Source organism: Petromyzon marinus, chromosome 61 (genome assembly GCF_048934315.1).
Source record: "Petromyzon marinus isolate PM22_M1 ecotype Great Lakes invasive population chromosome 61, UKy_Petmar_22M1.pri1.0, whole genome shotgun sequence".
Classification (NCBI taxonomy): Eukaryota; Metazoa; Chordata; class Hyperoartia; order Petromyzontiformes; family Petromyzontidae; genus Petromyzon; species Petromyzon marinus.
Window position 1 is genome coordinate 7,830,828 of NC_133727.1, and position 19,933 is coordinate 7,850,760.

At 45.7% G+C, this 19,933-nt stretch overlaps 3 protein-coding genes across 3 annotated transcripts; all 3 read right to left on the reverse strand.

Moving 5' to 3' along the window:
• Positions 1 to 1,294: 1,294 nt before the first annotated feature.
• Positions 1,295 to 7,448, reverse strand: LOC142906024 (exosome complex exonuclease RRP44-like). Its single transcript, XM_076053396.1, has 4 exons — positions 7,443 to 7,448; positions 7,229 to 7,384; positions 5,531 to 5,653; positions 1,295 to 3,522 (listed from the first exon to the last, which is right to left on the reverse strand). The coding sequence occupies exons 1-4, from the start codon at positions 7,446 to 7,448 to the stop codon at positions 3,445 to 3,447; spliced, it is 363 nt and encodes a 120-aa protein (XP_075909511.1). The 3' UTR covers positions 1,295 to 3,444.
• A 1,594-nt stretch (positions 7,449 to 9,042) lies between these two features.
• LOC142906071 (exosome complex exonuclease RRP44-like) lies at positions 9,043 to 11,137 on the reverse strand. The gene is made up of 2 exons (XM_076053510.1): positions 10,966 to 11,137; positions 9,043 to 9,270 (listed from the first exon to the last, which is right to left on the reverse strand). Exons 1-2 carry the CDS (start codon positions 11,107 to 11,109, stop codon positions 9,049 to 9,051), a joined length of 366 nt encoding a protein of 121 aa, XP_075909625.1. The 5' UTR covers positions 11,110 to 11,137; the 3' UTR covers positions 9,043 to 9,048.
• Positions 11,138 to 15,538: 4,401 nt separating this feature from the next.
• On the reverse strand, positions 15,539 to 16,283 carry LOC142906025 (exosome complex exonuclease RRP44-like). Its single transcript, XM_076053397.1, has 2 exons — positions 16,178 to 16,283; positions 15,539 to 15,826 (listed from the first exon to the last, which is right to left on the reverse strand). Exons 1-2 carry the CDS (start codon positions 16,265 to 16,267, stop codon positions 15,539 to 15,541), a joined length of 378 nt encoding a protein of 125 aa, XP_075909512.1. The 5' UTR covers positions 16,268 to 16,283.
• Between the last annotated feature and the right edge of the window lie 3,650 nt (positions 16,284 to 19,933).

Below are 19,933 nucleotides of genomic sequence, written 5' to 3' on the forward strand. Positions count from 1 at the left end.
ATATATATGTATTTTTATATTTTGACCACTGTGATAAACACGTTGCCTGCGTGCGGCGACGCTGGATGCTTTTCCCTCTTCCGTTTCCTCATCCCTTCACCACAGAATGAACACCTCGGGGGGGGGGGGTGGTGTCAGGCATTTGTGACGATGTGTGACGAGGGGGAGGTTTGAGAAATGTGACGTCACATCAAAATGCGCAACTTTTAAAAGTATAGAATTGTTATAACACTAATTGTTATAACACTCCTACAACATCAGTGCAGCGCCACGCACTACAATGACAATAGTTGAAGCATGTTTTATTTTCAAAATGGAAATATGGTTTTGGGGGGGGGGGGGCAGAGCTTTGTGACGTCATATTTGAGGGGGGGGGGTCTGACTTTTTGTGACGCCGAGTGACGAGAGGTCAAAAATTGCGTGACGTCATTTATGGACGGCCCCTCAAGTGAATGGCAAAATTGGTTTCGATTTACGTTGTTTCACTTACCGTCGTGTTTTTCAATGTACTACATCAAGAACTTCAGTGCTTGGGGGATTTTGGAGCTGGCTCACCGCCTGGGCTGCTGCGGCCTTCCCACTCGGCTGTGGTTGCTCGAACCTCCGAGTCGTTCATAGCTCGTAGCTTCTAATATCGGAAGAAAGCGGTGATCGTCTTTGTTCGATGGCCAAGAGCTGCTGCTGCTGCGAGGATGACCGGAGTTTGCGTGATGATCGTTTATGCTCCTGGACACGAGATCAGCAAGGTGTGATGTTTCATTTGTGGGAGTTGCACCGCCTGTACGCGATCAACCGTCGACGCGCCCACCCGGGCCCCACGTTTGCCGTGAGGCACCATGAGGGCCTCCCCGACGGCCAGGGCCTCCGCACGGTCGGAGTGGGCAGAGGCCGGCGTTCGACTGGTGGTTTGAAAAGAACACGGACAAACATTCGAGCTCACGCTTTTGCTTTGGCAACAATTTTCGTTAATTGGGCTCCGAGCGGTTCAACAAGCCTGGAAGCCGGCGCATTTAATCACCTCCGAGATCGAAATGTGGCAAATCGCATGCTAATCAGGAGCAAGTTGGCCCAGGGATTGAGAATAAAATTTGCATGTGAAACGGCGGTGCAGGACTCGATTCGAAGGCGAGTGAATACTGCGCGGTGGTGCATTGCAAGTGGACATTATTATCATCCAACAGTGACCAGCATGGTCAAGTATGGTCAAACTAAACCTGACATCCAACATCACGTGGCGAGATGTTCATCCAGCAGTGGAAAACGTAACTTTAAGTAACCAAAATAACAGAAGATGCATGGAAAATAAATCGGTTTAATTTTGTATATAAACGCATGCAACTCGTGTGTACATGCTTGTAAATATACGATTCAGCTAAAAAATGTTAAACACATTTACACAAAGTCGCAAAGACATCAACTCGCTTAAATCTTTACCACTACTCCAGGAGCTTAAAATTATTGCCCAAGTACTGTATATACGTGAGCAAAGTTATAACCATTTACGAAACAATTTGAAAACGTGTCAATATTTTGTCAGAAATTATCTTTGCACGTCTAAAGGACAAGAGAAGCTGTAACGAAATGCGCATTTGTAAACGATTAAACCTTAAAATTTTCTGACACCGACATTTTTTCCAAAAACATTCCTTGTGTGATTGCACAGAGTCCGATGAGGGGTGGGGCAGCTGTGTAAAAAACCTGAGGTGAAATTCTCCGTTAAACCGACGATTTAAACAGCAACAGCTCGGGGAATTTTATACTCTGTTCTATGCAGCTGACCGCTGCCCCTTCATACAGTAAATGGCATCCTCACAAGAATAAGTAACCTAACATCCCTTGCAGGGAATCCTCTCGCGATAAAAAAATCTTCCATTTGCCATCCATCACGAGACCCCTGCGGGTGTCACCGTGCACAATCATACTTCGAAGCTCTTGCTCGGATTCCCCAGAGCTTTGCCCTCCGAGTGGCCACCCTAATGGCCCACTCCGACAGGCCAAACCTGGCACAATTGTAGGTTTTCAACTATAATACACGTTTTATGGGTTAGATCGTTTAAATATATAAATGTGTTGTAAAACCCACCACCACCCGACAGCCAATTAGTAAGGTTTGTCACGTAAACAGAACATGTCAATTCGTTACTAGTACAGTCCACCAGTGTGTTGGAGAGCAAAGCCACACCATTTACAATCTAAGTACAACATTTCGCCAGCACTAACTAGCTTCATCAGGCGACAGCCATCACTTGTGAGCACTTCTTTCGCGAATTGGGAGGGGAATCAATGAATGCATATGACTATGGGTATCCATTGCCGATTGGGTTATTTATATGTTAATCAACACACATTATGCATGCGCATTAGGGAACGAGGATTCTCCACGAATCTGGCTGTCGCCTGATGAAGCTGGTTGTAATTACTGGTGAAACATCGCACTCAGATTGTAAATGTTGTGGCTTTGCTCTCCAAGACACCGGTGTGATGTTACTAGTAACGAATTGGCACGTTCCGTTAATGTGACAAACCTTTCGAATTGGCTGTGTCGGGTGGTGGCGGGTTTACCGACACATTTAAATATTTATTACGCGATCTAACCAAAAAAACCCGTGTTATGGATATTGGTCGCGAAAGCCTACGTGTTAAACTGGTTTTCAACTGTTAGATCAGTGGTAGCCGATATGTGAATCGCGATCCATGGGTGGATGATCGCAAAAGATTTTGATTGTGGATCTCGGGACAAATAGGAATAAACACCTCTAATATAAAGCAATTCTTGATATAGCAGATGGCAAAACAAAATCCCCGACTAAGAATTAATGGATTAATAATATATATTTTAAACCAATAGATCGCACTAGCACTTGGCATGTCTACAGTGTTCTATTAGTCGGTTAATTCCATCCGGGTAACTGTTGGTCATATATTGCTGGTAGATCACGGAACATGTTGAGATATACCAGAATGGATCACAGTGCTTTGTGGGTTGGACACTGTTGCGTTAGTCAATAAACACCACCGATTCAGTAACCAATATTTTTGTGAAATCACCTTCTTCACAAGGGGGTCAGTGTCTTGGCTGGCAAAGAAGTGGGGCATAAGATATCCTAAACCTTTCATACATCTTGACGCGTATACACCTTCATTGGCTGATTGTACTGGTTGGCAAGGTAAAAATTCTAAATTAAAAAAAAATTGCGCTACCATTTGAACCGCTGCGACAGGAGAACGAAGAACCGGTGACTTCTGGATTGCAAGTTCAGAGTGCAAACCGTCTGTTACTTCAGGGTAGCATTTCTCATAACCGCCACTGCTTTTTTTTTCAATTGTTCACCTCTGCTTGCGAGCACAATGTACACTTAATTAACTCTGCAGATGTAAAACCCAGAGTGTGTGCCCACTCATGCACCTCCTCCGACATCTTGTTGACACCGCATCCACGATACACTAGTGCTGTCTGGGTTTCTTAGGCCGGGGAGAAGGCGAGCCCCATGGGGTGGACTCCGCAGGGTTGTAGCCTGGAATCTGTGACAGCGGACACACAAATGGCACAAACGTACAACAAAGATAGTCACCCAAATAAGCCTTTAACAGACTGTGCTGCTGTTAGGCGGCATGGCCCACGGGGGGTAAGTGGCCAACACCTCTCCCCAGTGCTGATGTTTACACACTGCACCAGGTACTCATTTAAGAAAGAGTTGACCTTGGGTAGGCAAAACAGCAGTTCAGATAATCCTCATTGGTGTTGGCGGTGAGTGGGAATTGGGTTGCCGGGTTCATAGCGCAGCGTGCTAACCACTACACCAATGCTCTCACACACACACATGTGAGTATTTCCAACACAAGTGATATGTTATTATTACACTTAATAACACTGAAAAACTTCGCCAAGTCTGAAGACTTTAGAGGAACAGGGGGAGAGAAGATGACAACTCCACACAGTAACACACTCTAGTTGGGAATCAAACCCAGTTTTCTTGCTGCAAGACGCAAGGGTTTACCAATGTGCCACCCTGCCGCCCATGGCGATACGTAAACTTACCTTAATACCATATTTCGATTTAAAGCTTTCGTGACTGCAAGGATTCATCTTCTTTGGTTCTTTCGGTAAAGTCACGTAGAATGAGAATAAAAAAATAAATTGATAAAATAAAATAACACAATATTATTATATATTTATATATTATTCTCATTCTACGTGACTTTACCGAAAGAACCAAAGAAGATGTACCTTAATACCAGTTTCAACGCATGCTTATTTTTAGATATGGGAGGAAACCAGAGAACCCGGAGGAAACCCATGCAGAACAGACTCATGGAGTTTTGTTAAGAAATCTGATATCTACCAAGGCTCCCACACCCTGACTTAGCTTGGTATCTTGAGAACTCGCATTCATCAACAACTGCCTCTAACGATCATTTAAATAGGTCACGTTTCAGATAATGGCCCTTCTTGTGCAATGAACTAGGGCCATAATAAAAATCTATTTTATACAGCACCTTGCATATCGAAATATCTCAAAAAAGCACTGAACATTAAAAAACTACTCAAGTATAGATACAAGCCAATAGAAATAAAGTAAAAGCCGATAATAACAATAATGACAGTGATACTGACACTTTACACAGCATGCAAAATGCAATAAAAGCTAATCATAATGATTCCCCTCACAGTAATAACCAATCAGAATCCAGGAAAAGCCAATTAATAACGACATTTTCAAGCTGGATTTAAACACACGGACAGTCACAACTGATATAGGTAGGGATAGTGTCCCATAGTCTTTGGATATACAGTCTGTTCTATAATACGGTAGTTGCGTACCTCAAGAACACCGCGTTTTGGAAAAATCGTGTTATAATAAATAATATATTATATGGGGTAAAGCGCAGTCCGCAATAACGCGTGAGATGCGTAACACAGGCTGAACAAAGACTAAGGAACGTGGGTAGCATCTAGAAGCATCCAGCAGCATCCCGCCTTGTGTGATGCTACGCCGAGGCAGCCGTTACAACCGCTTATTCCTACTCGCGCGACGTAGTTCCATTCATTCAACCGAGTTAAATCCAGTTCGGATCCGCGTTATACAAAAAATGCGTTCCTTCATACATTCATCATCACGTTATATCCAATTTGCCAGTTACAGGAGGTATAGGACAACAGACAGTGGTGTAAAATGTGGTCCATAGTTTGGGTTGCATGGCCACAATCGTACAGTAGCTTGTTTTTAATGCACTGCTATGTATCTGTATGAGTCTCTATGAACCTCTAGGAATCATAATGGGTCTCTCTGTATCTCCTATGTATCTCTGTGTCTCTCTGGGTTTACTATACGGTCCCACAGTTTGGGTTGCATGGCAACAAGCGCTATGCTGTGGCTTGTGTCATTAATTTTCGGCCCGTTGACGTTCCGATGCGGCGAGCGTTTGTTTTTTGTGCACTACTGCTGGCGCAGCAAGCAGCAACAGCAGCATGGTCACAATACAAATCGGTGGTATTCCGAGGTTGCGCGTCGTGCCGCACGGTGAGTACCTCCGGGCGGACGAGGTGCATGCGGATCCGCTGGTGCTGCAGGTTGGACGAATCCAGCGACACGCGCACGCACACGCGGTCGAACATGTTCAGCGCGATGCCCTCCACGCACAGCGTGGGGCCCTACACAAAACACAAATACATATCTCCAATGTAGCCTTAACAGACTGTTGGGGCAAGTGCTGTTGGCGAGGAGCACAGATGAAGGCCGGCACGGCACACAAGGAGGTGGGTCGCCGTCGCCATGCCCGGCCGCCTTTGTCTCCCCAGTGGCGATGTTTACACACCGCACCAGGCATTCAATTGAGTTCCGAGTCAACCTAGGGGAGGCCCAGGACCGGTTCAGATAATCATCACTGGTGTTGACCGTGCGAAGGAATCGAACCCAAGTCGCCAGGATCATAGCACAGAACGCTAACCGCTACACTACCGCTGACTGCTCTCTGCCAAGTGCCCTGCATACAAGCACGGATTGACGTAAACCCAACGTTATTATTCATACAATTACATGGGTCACTCAGAAAAGCCTCACTGATTCTCAAAACGTTTGCATTCAAGGTCACTGCTACGTTTTTTGTAAAAGGAGGCGAACGATTGATATGTGCTCCCCAAATAAGTAATTTGCATGTAATTTGCCAACCTTGGACCATGATGCTGGCACACGAATAACGTTACAGGATCTTTTTACGTCCACTGTTAAAGCAGATGGCCTGTAAATATTTTACGCTTAATACACACCACAGTATTAACCGGAGTGGCCACCGAGTTTGAAACGCAAACCTCCACAACACACAGCGAATGCAATACCGCTTGGGCCACCTCACCGCGAGCTGAAAACCAGGCATGAGAAGCCGATGGCTGCAATGACCAAACCAACCGAGGGATTGTGATGTGCGGGCCAGCCAAGGAATTTTGAAGCCTTATTTGGCCATCATTAAGGAGTAGATGCAACCCCCCTTAGGTTATATGGAGTGTACAATTGCAGTTAAGAACATACCTAAAATATGGCTGCAAATGTTGATCCTTTTGAGCTTCTGGTCCAAATTAGGCTGTGTGCATTATCCACGCAGAGCGACAATGTAATGCGGCATGCAAGGCATGCTGGAAAGGACCGGATCCACTGGTCACAAACGTGCTTTTTGCCATCTAGAGATCACTTTTTGCATCAACTACTATTTCCCTCATTTGTTTTTATTCTACAAGTACTTTTCTGCCCTTCGAGTTTCTCATTGTTTACAGAAAGCATTATATTTTCTCTATAATTCTTCCGGATCTGAGGGATTTTACTGTATTTTTAATGTGATGTCCTCTCCGTGACAATACGGGCTCCGTCATGGCAGTTATTTTAAAAGCATATTTAATTGTGACCGTTTTATATTTGAAACGCATTTACATCATTTAATTCAGTTTCAGTGTATTTTGGTATAGCCCTGTGAGCCATCCGGCTCTAATGTATCCACCGGTGTAACTTCCTCTGTAATAGTCCACACTGCCAAATGGCAAAAAAAACGGAGCTTCGTATCTCACTGCGTTCTTCCACCTTAAACCAAGTGTCTGTGTGTCTGATAGAACCCTATTCGTAGAGAGATGGTCAGGGGGCTTGGGTCCCAGTGCATTAAGTCAGTCCTGGGTTTAAATGCAGAATTCAGCCGTTCGGGAAATGCCAATGCCTCCCGGTTAAGTGAACACATGCCCTACCTCCTCGTCGAAGGTAACGCTGAGCTTGAGATCTTTGGAGTCAAAGAAAACCGTCCCCTCCAAGCCGTACTTGGGAATGAGCACCACCACGGCGTTCTTGCGCACAAACAGCACGAAGCCCTCTTCGCTCACCACTCCCTTGCTCTTGAAGGACAACTGAGACCACAACAACAACAGCCGTTAATCACCGCTACATGGCCAAGAGCAGACACACGTGCATCACTTACCAAGCCCATAATTATTTAACAAAATTTAAGGTATTTTTCTGCATCCCCCCGCTAATTTATTCCAGTTGTGCTATTGGCATCATGTCATGGGGATTATTTTGAGTTCAATCGTGAAGGTACAATGTCAATTGTATTGACTATAATCCTCCATCACCTGACAGAGCCAATCAAATAAAGTTGTCACATCATGGGCAAATGTGCCAAGTGACTAGGTTTTTCAGCAAACACAGAAGAATGCTGAAAAGCAATGTCAAGTGTAGCCAACCAGTACAGCCACGGCACCACCACACGTAAGCGTGCGAATACAAAACAATTGATTCTTACTACACGCACAATACGATGCCGGCTTTCGTGACCTTAAAAATGGTTTTCAAGAGACGAATGGACGCATTATCAGGTGCCTAAGCACACGCCGTGCAAGCTCCACGTGGCCCACACTTCCGCCTCCCACCTGCGTGTGGAAAGCTACAGACGAGCGTTGGGCGTACTGCGCCATCTTGTGGCGGTAGTTGAGGTTGTTGCAGAGCTGCTGCTGCTTCTGCTTGTCGGTGAGCGCCGGGTACGTTGGGTCGGCGCCCACGCACACGGCCAGCAGCCGGTGCACAATCACATCCGAGTCTCTGTAACGGTACAGGGACACAACAACAACAATATTCAAATTTGTTGTAGCCTCTATTTAATATGAAGATTAAATTTACAGTAGATACAGGCTGCGGTATGGCCACGAGATGCCAACGGAGCAGCGGTATTAATCCACCAAGCACCGCGATTCATTCTGGTGGATCTCAGCGGGTTTCACGATCCACCAGAAAGCTACGCAAACAATGACTCAGATGGATTTAACGCTGTGATAGAATACTGTACTCTGGACATACCACGTTCTAGCACCATCTGCTGTTGGAAATTATCTTTGTTAATGTATGAATTTAATTCTTTGTTGAGGATTTTTTATTTGTCATCAGATGTAACGCAAATTGCTGCATGCTCATATCTGTGTTCTTATTTAAGATCCACAACAAAATCGTTAGCGATCCATGGCAGAATTGCAATTCACTTTTGGCCGCCGCTGCAACACGGCAATGGATTCTTGATTCTGCACGTGGAACACTGTCACCCTCCTTGTAGGCGTTGGTGTTCTCCGGATCCTCTAGTTTTTCTCCAACACAAGCCAAACAACCATTTAAGGAATTGGCCAAACTTCCCGTTTATAGGACCTTTTAGAAAAATAAGTCAAAATCTGAATCTTTATCCTGGAGAAATCTGATTCGCGATAAAAGCTATTTTTGACAGACGTCCAGTAGGTAAATGATAGGCGTGCTAAGAATAGAAAAGGTAAACAAATCACTAAAAGTAAATAATAGAAAAAAGATATACAAGTTGTATGCTGAACTTCATTTGCACCGTACGTATCCAATCGTGCTAATCGGAGGTGTGCCATAATGACAAATTAACATTGCATAAGTACATCAATTAATAAATCAATTCTTAAACTTGGGAAAGGCAGCACAGTCCCAGACCACACCAACACAACAACATAGTCCCCTCAATAATCGCGAAGGTCGATTTAACGCGTGTGCCTGACGCCAGAGCACGTCACCGTCGAATGGGCGACGTGAAGTGGGTGTAGATGGCGGTGGCGAGCCCGTAGTGGTGGGTGTCGGGCTCCATGCCGGAGCAGAAGTAGATGGCCTGCATCATGCAGCGCGTGGCCAGGATGCGCAGCAGAGTGTTGAGGTATGGTGGCGCTCCCGGCACCGCCGCCCGGTCCAGGGACTCGGCCAACGCCTTAGCCGAGTCCACCTGGATCTCGATGTTCTGCGCAAAAAAATCGGGCACACCGGCGTTTGTGAGGTGACTATCCCGCACGTGGCTTGTAGTTCAGTGCTGGGGAAGCAGCAAGGGTTGTGGTGTATTGGAAAGAAAACGTTATTCAGCGCACTTCCTGTAGGCATTCAGGTTTCCATAACCTGGCTTGCCAGGAGAAGGCAGTACAGCAAGTGGATTAATCTACATCTGGCACAGTGCCTGGCTGCCTTCCAGCGTTGTCTGTGGTTCGTCACACCTTTTGAGTTGTTCTGCCTCTAAGGGCGAGTGGAAACTATACGGCTACATCTCAAGATAAAGGTAAAAGGTGCAGCCCTGCAATTGCTCGCTCAGGCCAATACTGACATCGTTTCAAGACACCTCTGCTTCACAGTAGGGGGTAGCACATTCCCACCCATTTTGAGCATAATGTTCATCACAATAAGTCGACCTGATATTTAAACATTTCAGTGCTGGAATTGATCTAAAATTAAAGACAGTACTACATTTATCGTGATGGTTTTTTGTTGCTTATTTCTGTGGAGTAGCTGGGAAACGAGCAGAGTCCTTCAACTCCCTACACTTGATAACACAGTATGTTCAATGCGGCTGCTGGATTTTGAAGCCAGGGTCCCAGCTGTAATCTCTGGGTCATAGGGTGACCCAGGTGACCCTTGCAAATGAGACTTATGGTCGCTTGAGTTCTCACCCGGTTAAACCAAAAGACCTCAAACAAAAATTTGAGCCACCCGGCGACCTCTGAATTCCTTGCGAGGGGGATGATATTGAAGGAAGGTTAACAGCAATCTAGAGACAGTAGAACCCCTCTTAAAGACGGTAATTGGTTCCACGAACCCGAGCATTAAAGGATTTGGTCATTAAGCGAGTATAGGAAATACGTGTTAAAAGCTTAATTCGTTCCGATACCATCGAAAGTTTCCCTTGTTCACCCAAAAAACGTACTTTATAATATTTAAACAATGGATATTAATACATAAAGATACTAACATTATAAACACATCATATTAAAATAAACACTGTTAATAAATGCATTAATTCATTTTGATTTAAAGCTTTCGTGACTGCAGGGATTCATATTCTTGGTTCTTTCGGTAAATTCACGTAGAAGGGAAACAATAAAATAATACAAATATAAAACAATAAAATTCTCACGACGTTTCGACTGCAACACAATCAATCATCATCAGGTGTGAAAACCACAACAAGAAAATGTGATAAAAGTGGCGGATATTTTAACGTTAGCACCACGGAGAGAGATTTGATAAACCATTTCGGGTCTTAATTGATTAATCACGCTTAAGGTGGCTTTCAGAACGCATCCATTATTTTTCGTCTCCCCCCTCCTCTTTTCCGAACATAGATGGACTCGTACATCTGAACAAACTGTCAAATCTCTCTCCGTGGTGCTAACGTTAAAAATAACTGGCACTTTTTTCAAATTTTCTTGTTGTGGTTTTCACACCTGATGATGATTGCTTGTGTTGCAGTCGAAACGTCGTGAGAATTTTATTGTTTTATATTTTTATTATTTTATTGTATCCCTTCTATGTGGCATTAATTCATATTTACTGTACCTACAACAGCCCGTCGTTAACAGAGAAATGGTCGGTTAAGCCTACACATTGGAGGCCCTTTGTTAAGCGATTAGTTAACAAGGGTAGTCGTTAAAAGGGGTTCTAACTCTACCGTTGATTTCGCCGCCTTCACCAAGATGTCGTAGTTGGAAGGCGGAGGCGCCGGGTGGCGTCGGAGCAGCGCACACTCGGGGAATTCGCCTACGATGCGCTCCGCCACGGAGATGTTGGCGAGCAACATGAACTCCTCCACCATCGAGTTGGTCTCCCTGTGTACACGCACCAGTTTCCGCCACCACAACACATCAACCACAAGGGTCAAGAATCTTTATCTTAGATTATTTTGCTGATAATAAATTTCCCACGTGATAAGCCACTTTGTTCAGCTATCATTTGTGGTCAGGGTTTTACTTGGTAAGATAAAAAATAGTTTAGTTTTATTTGTATATTTGTTTAAGTTATTTGTTTACCTTTCCAATACTTTGTAATCCTAACGTGTGCTTGTATTGTTTGTTGTTGTAACGTTGTGACCTGCCCCAACTGGACATCTGTGAAAAAAGAGCTTTATAGCTCATCGGATTCTTCCAGTAGAAATATATATTTTGATTCTGATAGAGAGATCTGCACAACAGTTGGATTGCAGTCATGGGAGGTGTCTTGTTGACGAGACTCACTTGAGTTCCTTGGTCTGCAGGTCGATCGGGTCGTGGGTTTCGCTGTCCATGTGGAATCGGACCTCAGGGGATGCCAGAGTCAATGCCCTACGGGTGGACAAGGGACATGAGCGATTATCATGTCCAGCCAAAACAACACAGAATCTTAATATAAGACACTTCACAAACTCAGATATTTGAGATGAACATGCACAGCTCGTTAAGTCAATCCACTGCTGGATGAGGGCCGCCCCATGTCATGCGGGTCGTGGGGTGGTTTTACCGTACTTAACCGTGGTGGTCAGTACGCGTTGGCAAAGGTGGGGGAGCACAGACATGGGAGCATTAAGAAGAGTAAAACAAATTGTGTCACTGCATTGTCCTCTATTGCCCACAATGTAGCCCCGCAGCAGCCTGTAACACTCCAATCTAGAAGGATGTTATTAACCAGGTAAAACCTTAACTTCTTTATTGTTGCCTTCATTTCCGCATCTCTAGCTTCTTCAGCCTCTCACTCCCAGCCCCGCTCACTTCCCCACCCCCCCCCCCCCCGGCATTTTGCCGTGCTCGCCCCTTTAATCCCTCTTGCAGCACCCCACTTCCCCTACCCCACACCCCCCCTCTCTATCTCTCCCCCTTGCTCCCCCCCACTCTCTTACCTATATAGCCGCTTGTTACAACAGCCCTTTTTTGCCCACTTCAGAAATTGTTTCTGGCTGTGGTTGTCCCACCTGAAGAAGGACGCTTGTGTTGCGCCCGAAACGTCGTGATTTAATTTAGTTGTTATTTTATTTTATAGTTTTACCTACGTGACTTTACTGAAAAAAAACGAAGAGTATGAATCCTGTAACACTTGTTTGTGCATGGTATTCACCCAAGCCTCATGCATCATGGGGTCAAAAAAAGCTACAGGTGCAGCCTTGCAATTGCGTGCTCAAGCCACTGCTGGAAGGGGGCTCCCATAAGAGGGGGCCCCTCTAGAGATACACCGTTTTACAGTCCCTCTCAATGTATTTTAGCCTACTCTTCCACGCTGGCCGGATGTCTTAGAAGAAACGGGAGTAACCACACTTTACCGCGCCACAGGCGACCTGCCGATCGACTAAATGTGGTGCACCCATTCATACTGCTCAGCGCTCCAGTGGCGGTGGAGGGGATGAGGATCTTGACAATGAGTTACCCGTTTTGAATGCGCCTCTGCTTGAGGATCTTGGCCAGGGAGTTGAGGCCACGCAAGCTGCTGGTGACCGGGTCCTTCCGTCCAGCGTCGTCCATCATTAGCTGAGCCTCTGCGTACGTCAGAGACGCCTGCGGGGATACGATGAACACACCACGGGTGAACCATGGGGTCCTCGCAATTACACAATGCCCACGCCTGATCCAAGCCCAAGCCAGAACTCAACAGATGTCTACGTGGCTCCCGATGACCACTGAGGGTTACGCTCACCCAAAGACAGTACAATTGATATTTTTTAAATTCTCAAAGCTGGAATTTAACCAAATTTAGTGTAATGTAATTTGGTGGTCTTTCGTGCAGTGAGTTTAACACGTAGGCTTTCGTGACCAATATCATCCATAATACAGGTTTGTTTGGGTTAGATTGTGTAAATACATAAATGTGTCGTTAAACCCGCCACCACCCGCCATAGCCGACTAGTAAGGATTGCCACATAAACAGAACGTGGCCAATTCGTCACTGGTACAACACACCGGTGTGCTGTACTCGTGACGAATTGGCATGTTCTGTTTACGTGACAACCCTTATTAGTTGGCTGTGTCGGGTGGGGGTGGGTTTAATGACACATTTACATATTTACACGATCTTACCTAAAAAAAGAACCTGTGTTTTGTGCAATGATTGTTGACTGGACAGAGACCATCAACTCACTACTTTCATGTCCTACCTCGCACCTCCGATTAGCACAGTTGGCTACGTACGGTGCAAAAGAAGTTCAACATACATACTACCACTTGTGAACCCGGTTCATCTCGCTACACTTGTGAACTCAGAGGTGCAAGCTCAACGCTCTGACCTCTCAGCCATCCGGAAACCTCAACTGCACTAACATAGCAAGGCACCGATACAATACACGTGAAAGCAAACGAGAGTTTTACAAAAACTGAACGTCTTTGTTAAGCCTGCATACGCATCTCACGTGTTATCGCCGACTGTGCTTTACCCTGTTATTTATTATGCGATTTTTCCACCATTCGGTGTTCTTCAGGAACGCAAGTACAGTGTTATAGGAAAAAAGTCTGTAGTCCCCTTGCTCCATTCATTTCTGTACTGGACCATCTCCACGGCTACTGCAGAGTCCTCCACATCCTGGCTCACCACTTTGATCCGCATCTCTCGAGGCCTGCCTCTCGGGTCTCCGCCCTGGTGCTTCCATAAGTCTGTCGCCTTCCTTCCTCCGATGTGAATTTCCTCTCTTCTTACGATGATGTGTCCGAGCCATCGACTTTCTTTCAGGTCGACGGCTTTTCTATATACGGTCTGCGGTAAAGGTGTAGAGCCCCGTGGCTTCTCGTTCATGCCAGTGCAGCGGAAGGACCTCGACTGGAGGGAGAGCTCCAGAGAGGCCCTCTAGAAGGTATTCTACGCAGGCCAAACATCTTGAAACTATTGAGGTTTGACAGCACGATGATGATGATGGGGGGTGTTTTCGCATTTGTCTATTGTCGGGGGCCTATACGTCGGGGGCCACACGTCGTGGGCCACACCAAAGGCCACCCAGGGGCCACCAGTGGCCCGTGGGCCTTGTAATAAAGAACATTGAAGTAAAGGATTCTCACATGCACGACCAAGCACACCAACACACCGCAGGCGTAAGAATTGAACTCAATCGATGAATTGACATATCGTCACACGTCTCATGCGTACCTCTGCTGTGATGCTGAACGTGGGAGGGGGCAGGCATGCAAGTACGGCCTGGCTGAAGGGCTGGTGTGGCACGTCGTGCTCCAGCAGCAGCACCTCTGTCTCCGTCTCCTTATCCCCACATTCGCCCAGAGAGCGCACAAAATGGCCCTGCACAAGTACACCGACGATTAGCACGGTTGTCTACGTATGGTACGGAAGAAGTTCAACATGCATATGCACATATGTGGCCAATCGTCACCGGTATCCCTGTTCCACCGGTACATTGGAACCCAAACAGCGCAGAGCTCTCGAGGTGTCTGTGGTCACCCACTGGCTTTTTGCCGTGTCGAACCAGAACCAAACCGTGATATGCTGGCCCCACAAGGCATCCAAATCTATCCGGGGGCCGAGCAGGGCCAGGGGCGGGGCTAGCGACACGTTAATTGTGTGACGGCAGTCGGTACACCACGGGGACGTGGCACCACAGCGTCATCTGCATGTGCCTAGACTTGTTCAAAGCATTGACCGTCCATGGCATGGATCCGCTTTTGCAGTGGATAAACAACCTGCAGCCGACTAAAACGTGCGAGCCATGGTGCCGCTCGGTTGTGCAGTGGCAAATAGGTATGAAAAGCACAACCACAATGCCAACCTTGTACCTAACGTTCATGATGTAGAATATTAACCGGCATCTGTTTAAACAAAGATACAACCCAAATAATACATCTTAACAATATATTTAGCTTTTCACCATTTTTTTTTCTCATTGTGTTAATGGTATCACACAAGACAAGCAATCTATACAAACCCTTCTTGGTCAAGGATGACCCACAGGAGCAGACATAACAGAGCTACTTCTAAGATCCCATGAAGTGAAATGCGGTCCAAATTGTAGGGGGGCAGTGCTTTTCCAACCACTCTGCCAATCAAAGTAATGTTCATCACATGGCAGTCAAAAGCAGTAGTTTTCTCAGAGATGGAAATTAAACAATCGAAGTGCACGACCAAATTTAATATCGTTTTTGGTGCAGTTATTGGTGACTGGGCTGAGACTATCAACTTACAACACCTTAATAACCTAGGTTGAATCACAGGTGAGTTTGCCATGCTTTCAAACAAAAAAATCACAGTGGTGCCAGCTCATCCACCCTGACTTCCAATTCACCGTGTCACCGTTTGTGTTTTGGGTTCGACGGCTGTATTGCATACAGAGCCGCGTGGCCGCGCGTCAAGTGACAGAAGGATGAGCCCGACGATGCCGACCACGGGACGGACGGGTGAGGTGTCACGGCGTGCGGGGCGTCACGGTGCAGTCGTACGTTCGGGTAGCGGGAGTGTCGCAGCCAGCCATCGATGGCCACCACGATGCGGTGGGCCTGCAGGGACGCTGCTTGTCTTGTCTCCACCCGCACTCGTGGCATACGGCGGTCCGCGGGCGTGAACAGGTGGCGGGTGGCCTGCAACACGCACAAAGAGCCCCCAGTAAGGCATTCAACAAACTGTTTGGGCGAGTGCCGTCAGCACACACCTATTCAAGCTGGTACGGCAAACGACGGGGTGGGTACGGCCAGCACCATGCCCGACCGCCTTTGTCTCCACAGCGCTGATGTTTACATGCCACATCAGAGACTCATTTATGGCCGAGTCGAACTAGGGAAAGGCCCAAGACACGTACAGACATTTGCCGCTGTTTATTGGTTATGAGCGATAAATATAATCCAACTCGGGTCCCAGGATTCGTAGCGCAGCGCGCTAACCGCTACATCACCGCTCCCCACACGTACACACACACACGCAGATCAGCCCACCTCCTTGATTGGGCTGGGCATGAGCATTCCGCACAGCGGCCTCGAGTTCCGCTTGATGATGCCGACCACTTTGCCAGTGGGCCGACGCATCTTCCCACTTTCGGCTTTCAGCTGGAGACCAAAACAAAGGACAAACATCGTGTTGCGTAATCTAAGCAAGAGCGACGACAGCAGCAGCAGCAGCAGCTGGAATAGCACCGGGAGATGACAACGCAAACTCAAATGAGCACTCACCACAGTAGCGTCTCTCTCACACACTGAAATAATGAAATAACTATTTTTTTACCAGCTCACTGCATAACACAATACAATTTGGCTTGAAGGGGAAGGAGCAATCCAAAACAATAGCGCTTAACCTGCGGATGTGGTTTCATGCTGTGTCTCATCAATGCCAATATTGAGACTGACGCTTTGTTAAAATGACAAAAGATCACAGTGAGGAGTCCTCCGTAAATATTGATAAGTTAAAACAGTTCTGGCGATTGATAGAATCAACCGGAACACGCCCATCAGACACCACATGTTTAAAAAAAAACCGCGTAGGCTTTTGCGACCAATATTATCTACAACAAAGGTTACCCTCCCATCTAATTCACAATTTGATGCTTAATCTCTCGATTCTTTATGATTTCACTTGCAATTGTGATTGACATTTTCTCTTACCTGCTTAGCACATCAGTCACCCTATATGTGTTTAATGTTTACGTAACGTTTTTTCTAAGTATAACCGTGCAATGATCAGTCTATAAATAATCTACCCAAGCAAACTTGCACTACATGCGATTTAATATCTAACACTTATTTATGTTTGTGAAATATTGTCGACTTTTCATAAACCACGGTTGTTTTTGTGCCAATTTCAATTAACTTCTTGCTGTACTTTATTATGTTTGCATTTTGTCACTGTGGTATGTATGCATGTAAAACTTATTTCGCACCGTACACAGCCAACCATGCTAAAAAGAGGTGCGTGGCAAGGACTACAATCTAAATACAAAAAGCAGTTCTAAAGAAATTAGTTTTCAATATAGAGGCCACCCTGTGACCCAGGTCACTCTCGCAAATGATACGTGTCCTGATCTCTTGAGTTCTAATTAAGTTAATTAAAATAAACATTAAAAAGGAGCTCAGACCGTGGAAGCGACGCCGTGTTGAGCCTGGATATGCATAACAGGTGGTATAGGCTCTGCGCCAAAATGGCAGGCAGCAGAGCGCAGTACAGCAAAATGAACTGTTGTCCTGTCCTTTTATGCTCCTGATCTATGCCCCCCCCCCTTCACCAACCCACACCGAAGTATGGTCAAATAACCCCTACGTACATACAAAAATAGTACGAAATGATTAGCACTCCTGACTTGATTTTGAAGTAATGTAATGTAAAGTCATTTAATAAACGCAAAATCAAGCTAACAGCATCTCTAATGTGGATTGTTGTCTGGTCACACGGTGTTCATTATGTTTAAAGTCTCTCTTGAAGTGGTTGAGTCTTTGTTGATATTCTTTGTTTAAACTATATTAAAACTATTTAAAAATTATAAACTATTTTAACTTTACCAGGTAAGGACCCTGAGAGCTATATAGCTCTTTTTAAGTGACCTGGCCACAAATGATCGTTCAATGAAGTATCTTATCACATTTGAAATTGATAGCAGCCAAATACTCTAAGTGCATGTGAGATTGTAACTGTGGAGGGAAAAGCCGGAGGACCTGGAGAAAAATCCATGCGACCACGGGGAGAGAGACACGCACACTGCAGGTGTCTGGGTTTGATTTTGGTTCGGCAGTGTTGACGCTCCACTCACCACATCCTCCTCATTCTCTTCTGCAACGTCCCCTGCGACGCCCTCATCGTGCAGGACCAGCGAGGAGGGGGCAACCCAGCGCTCCTCGGGGAACATCTCCACGCACACGATGTCGTCGTGCATCGCACGGTTTAAATGCTGCAGCCCCTGGATCAACACCTGCACGGAGACAAAAAAGATCCCCCGTATAGCCTTAACAGACCGCTGGGCCAAGTGCTGTTAGAGAGCAGCATATACAGTAAAACCTTGGATTGCGAGTAACTTGGTCTGCGAGTGTTTTACAAGACGAGCAAAATTTTTAATAAATATTAATTTGATAAACGAGCGAGGGTCTTGCAATACGAGCAGCTTTGTACTGCCGAGCGTCACGTGATCACAACTGATATACGAGTGCTTTGATATACGAGTGCTTTGGATTACAAACACGTTTCCGGAACGAATTATGCTCGCAATCCAAGGTTTTACTGTACAAGAGTTTTAATGCCACGAATAAACAATTTAAAATGTAGGACTATTAGCCCACGAATCTTCTGAAACCGATGTTTTTCAGTAACATATGTTCAAGCAGGGCAATTTCTGGACTGGGTTTTTTTTCCAACAAAGGGCCAATGTATCTAATTGTTATTTAACGTTACATTTTGGAGGTGGAAATAGATCATTCATTTTGTTAACAAAGTAGTCACAACCATCATTAGACCTCCTTTGCCAGTACCAAAATATAATATGGTTTTTCCCCGTTTTTCTGGCAACAAAACTGAAACCTTTTATAAGGAATCATGTGTGCATTAACCACAATACTTGTGGTCAAAATGCAAAGAAAAACACACTGATATTTGCAATATATGCGTACGCCTTTTGGCGTCCTCTGGTCTCGCACCAATTGGGTCGAGGCTCAAAAGAAAGCCGTCCCTGGGGTGGTTAATGCACACATGATTCCTTGTAAAAGGTTTCAGTTTTGTTGCCAGAAAAAAAGGGAAAAACCCTATTATTAAAGTAGTCACAATTAACGTATATACTGTGGTTGTGGTGGCGTAGCTATCGAGTGTGCAGGCAGTGCAACTGCACCAGGACCCACAGGCCGGGGGGGCAGCAGCCAGGCTACGACACCTACGTAGGGTGCAAAAGACGTTCAAAATACAAATATTTTAGCCCAGTAGCTCTTAACCTTTACTGCAGCCTTGCAGTAAAGGTTAAGAGCTACTGCTCATGCCAAGAACGCTATGCCACTGCTTCATTATAAATTTGTTTTTAAAACTCACACAGATACGATCGAACAGCATTGTTCCTTCCAGACGCAGGCTTGTGAAACGTGTACCTCTTTATCACTGTCACCGTCCCCTCGCACACTCAGAATCCCCTCCAGGTAATTCTCACGACTCGCAAGGAAGGTTCCCTGGACAAACCGGCCGGAGCGCACACCTTGCTGCAGCTGGGACAGCGGGAGATGTTCGGGGAAGATTACCCGGGACTCCACCACATCCTGCACACGTACACAGCACACGCACGGCACATGCACGCGTCAACAACAATTTTATAACCGCCATCACGTAACGAGACGAAGGATCCAGTCTGATTTATCTCAGAGCAGTACGGCCATCCGTGTTAGAGAACGTTCCACAAAAGCGGATATCATAGAGCTACCTCTAAAGTTTCACCCTTCCGTGTCTGCTTTTTGCTAAATATGCCACGTTATAGATCTAGGATTTATTTGATTGATTGACCATTGCTGGTGAGGATGAGACGTTCTAAAAGGGAGCTGTTTAACACGTATTATTTTGCGACAAAATATTATCCATAATAAAGGTTTTTTGGGTAAGAGCGCGTAAATGTGTGTAGTTAACCCGGTGCAGCCAATTAGTAAGGTTTGTTACGTAAAACAAAACGTGTCAATTAGTTACTACTGCAGCATGCCAGTGTATTGGAGAGTAAACCCACAACACTTACAAATCGAGTA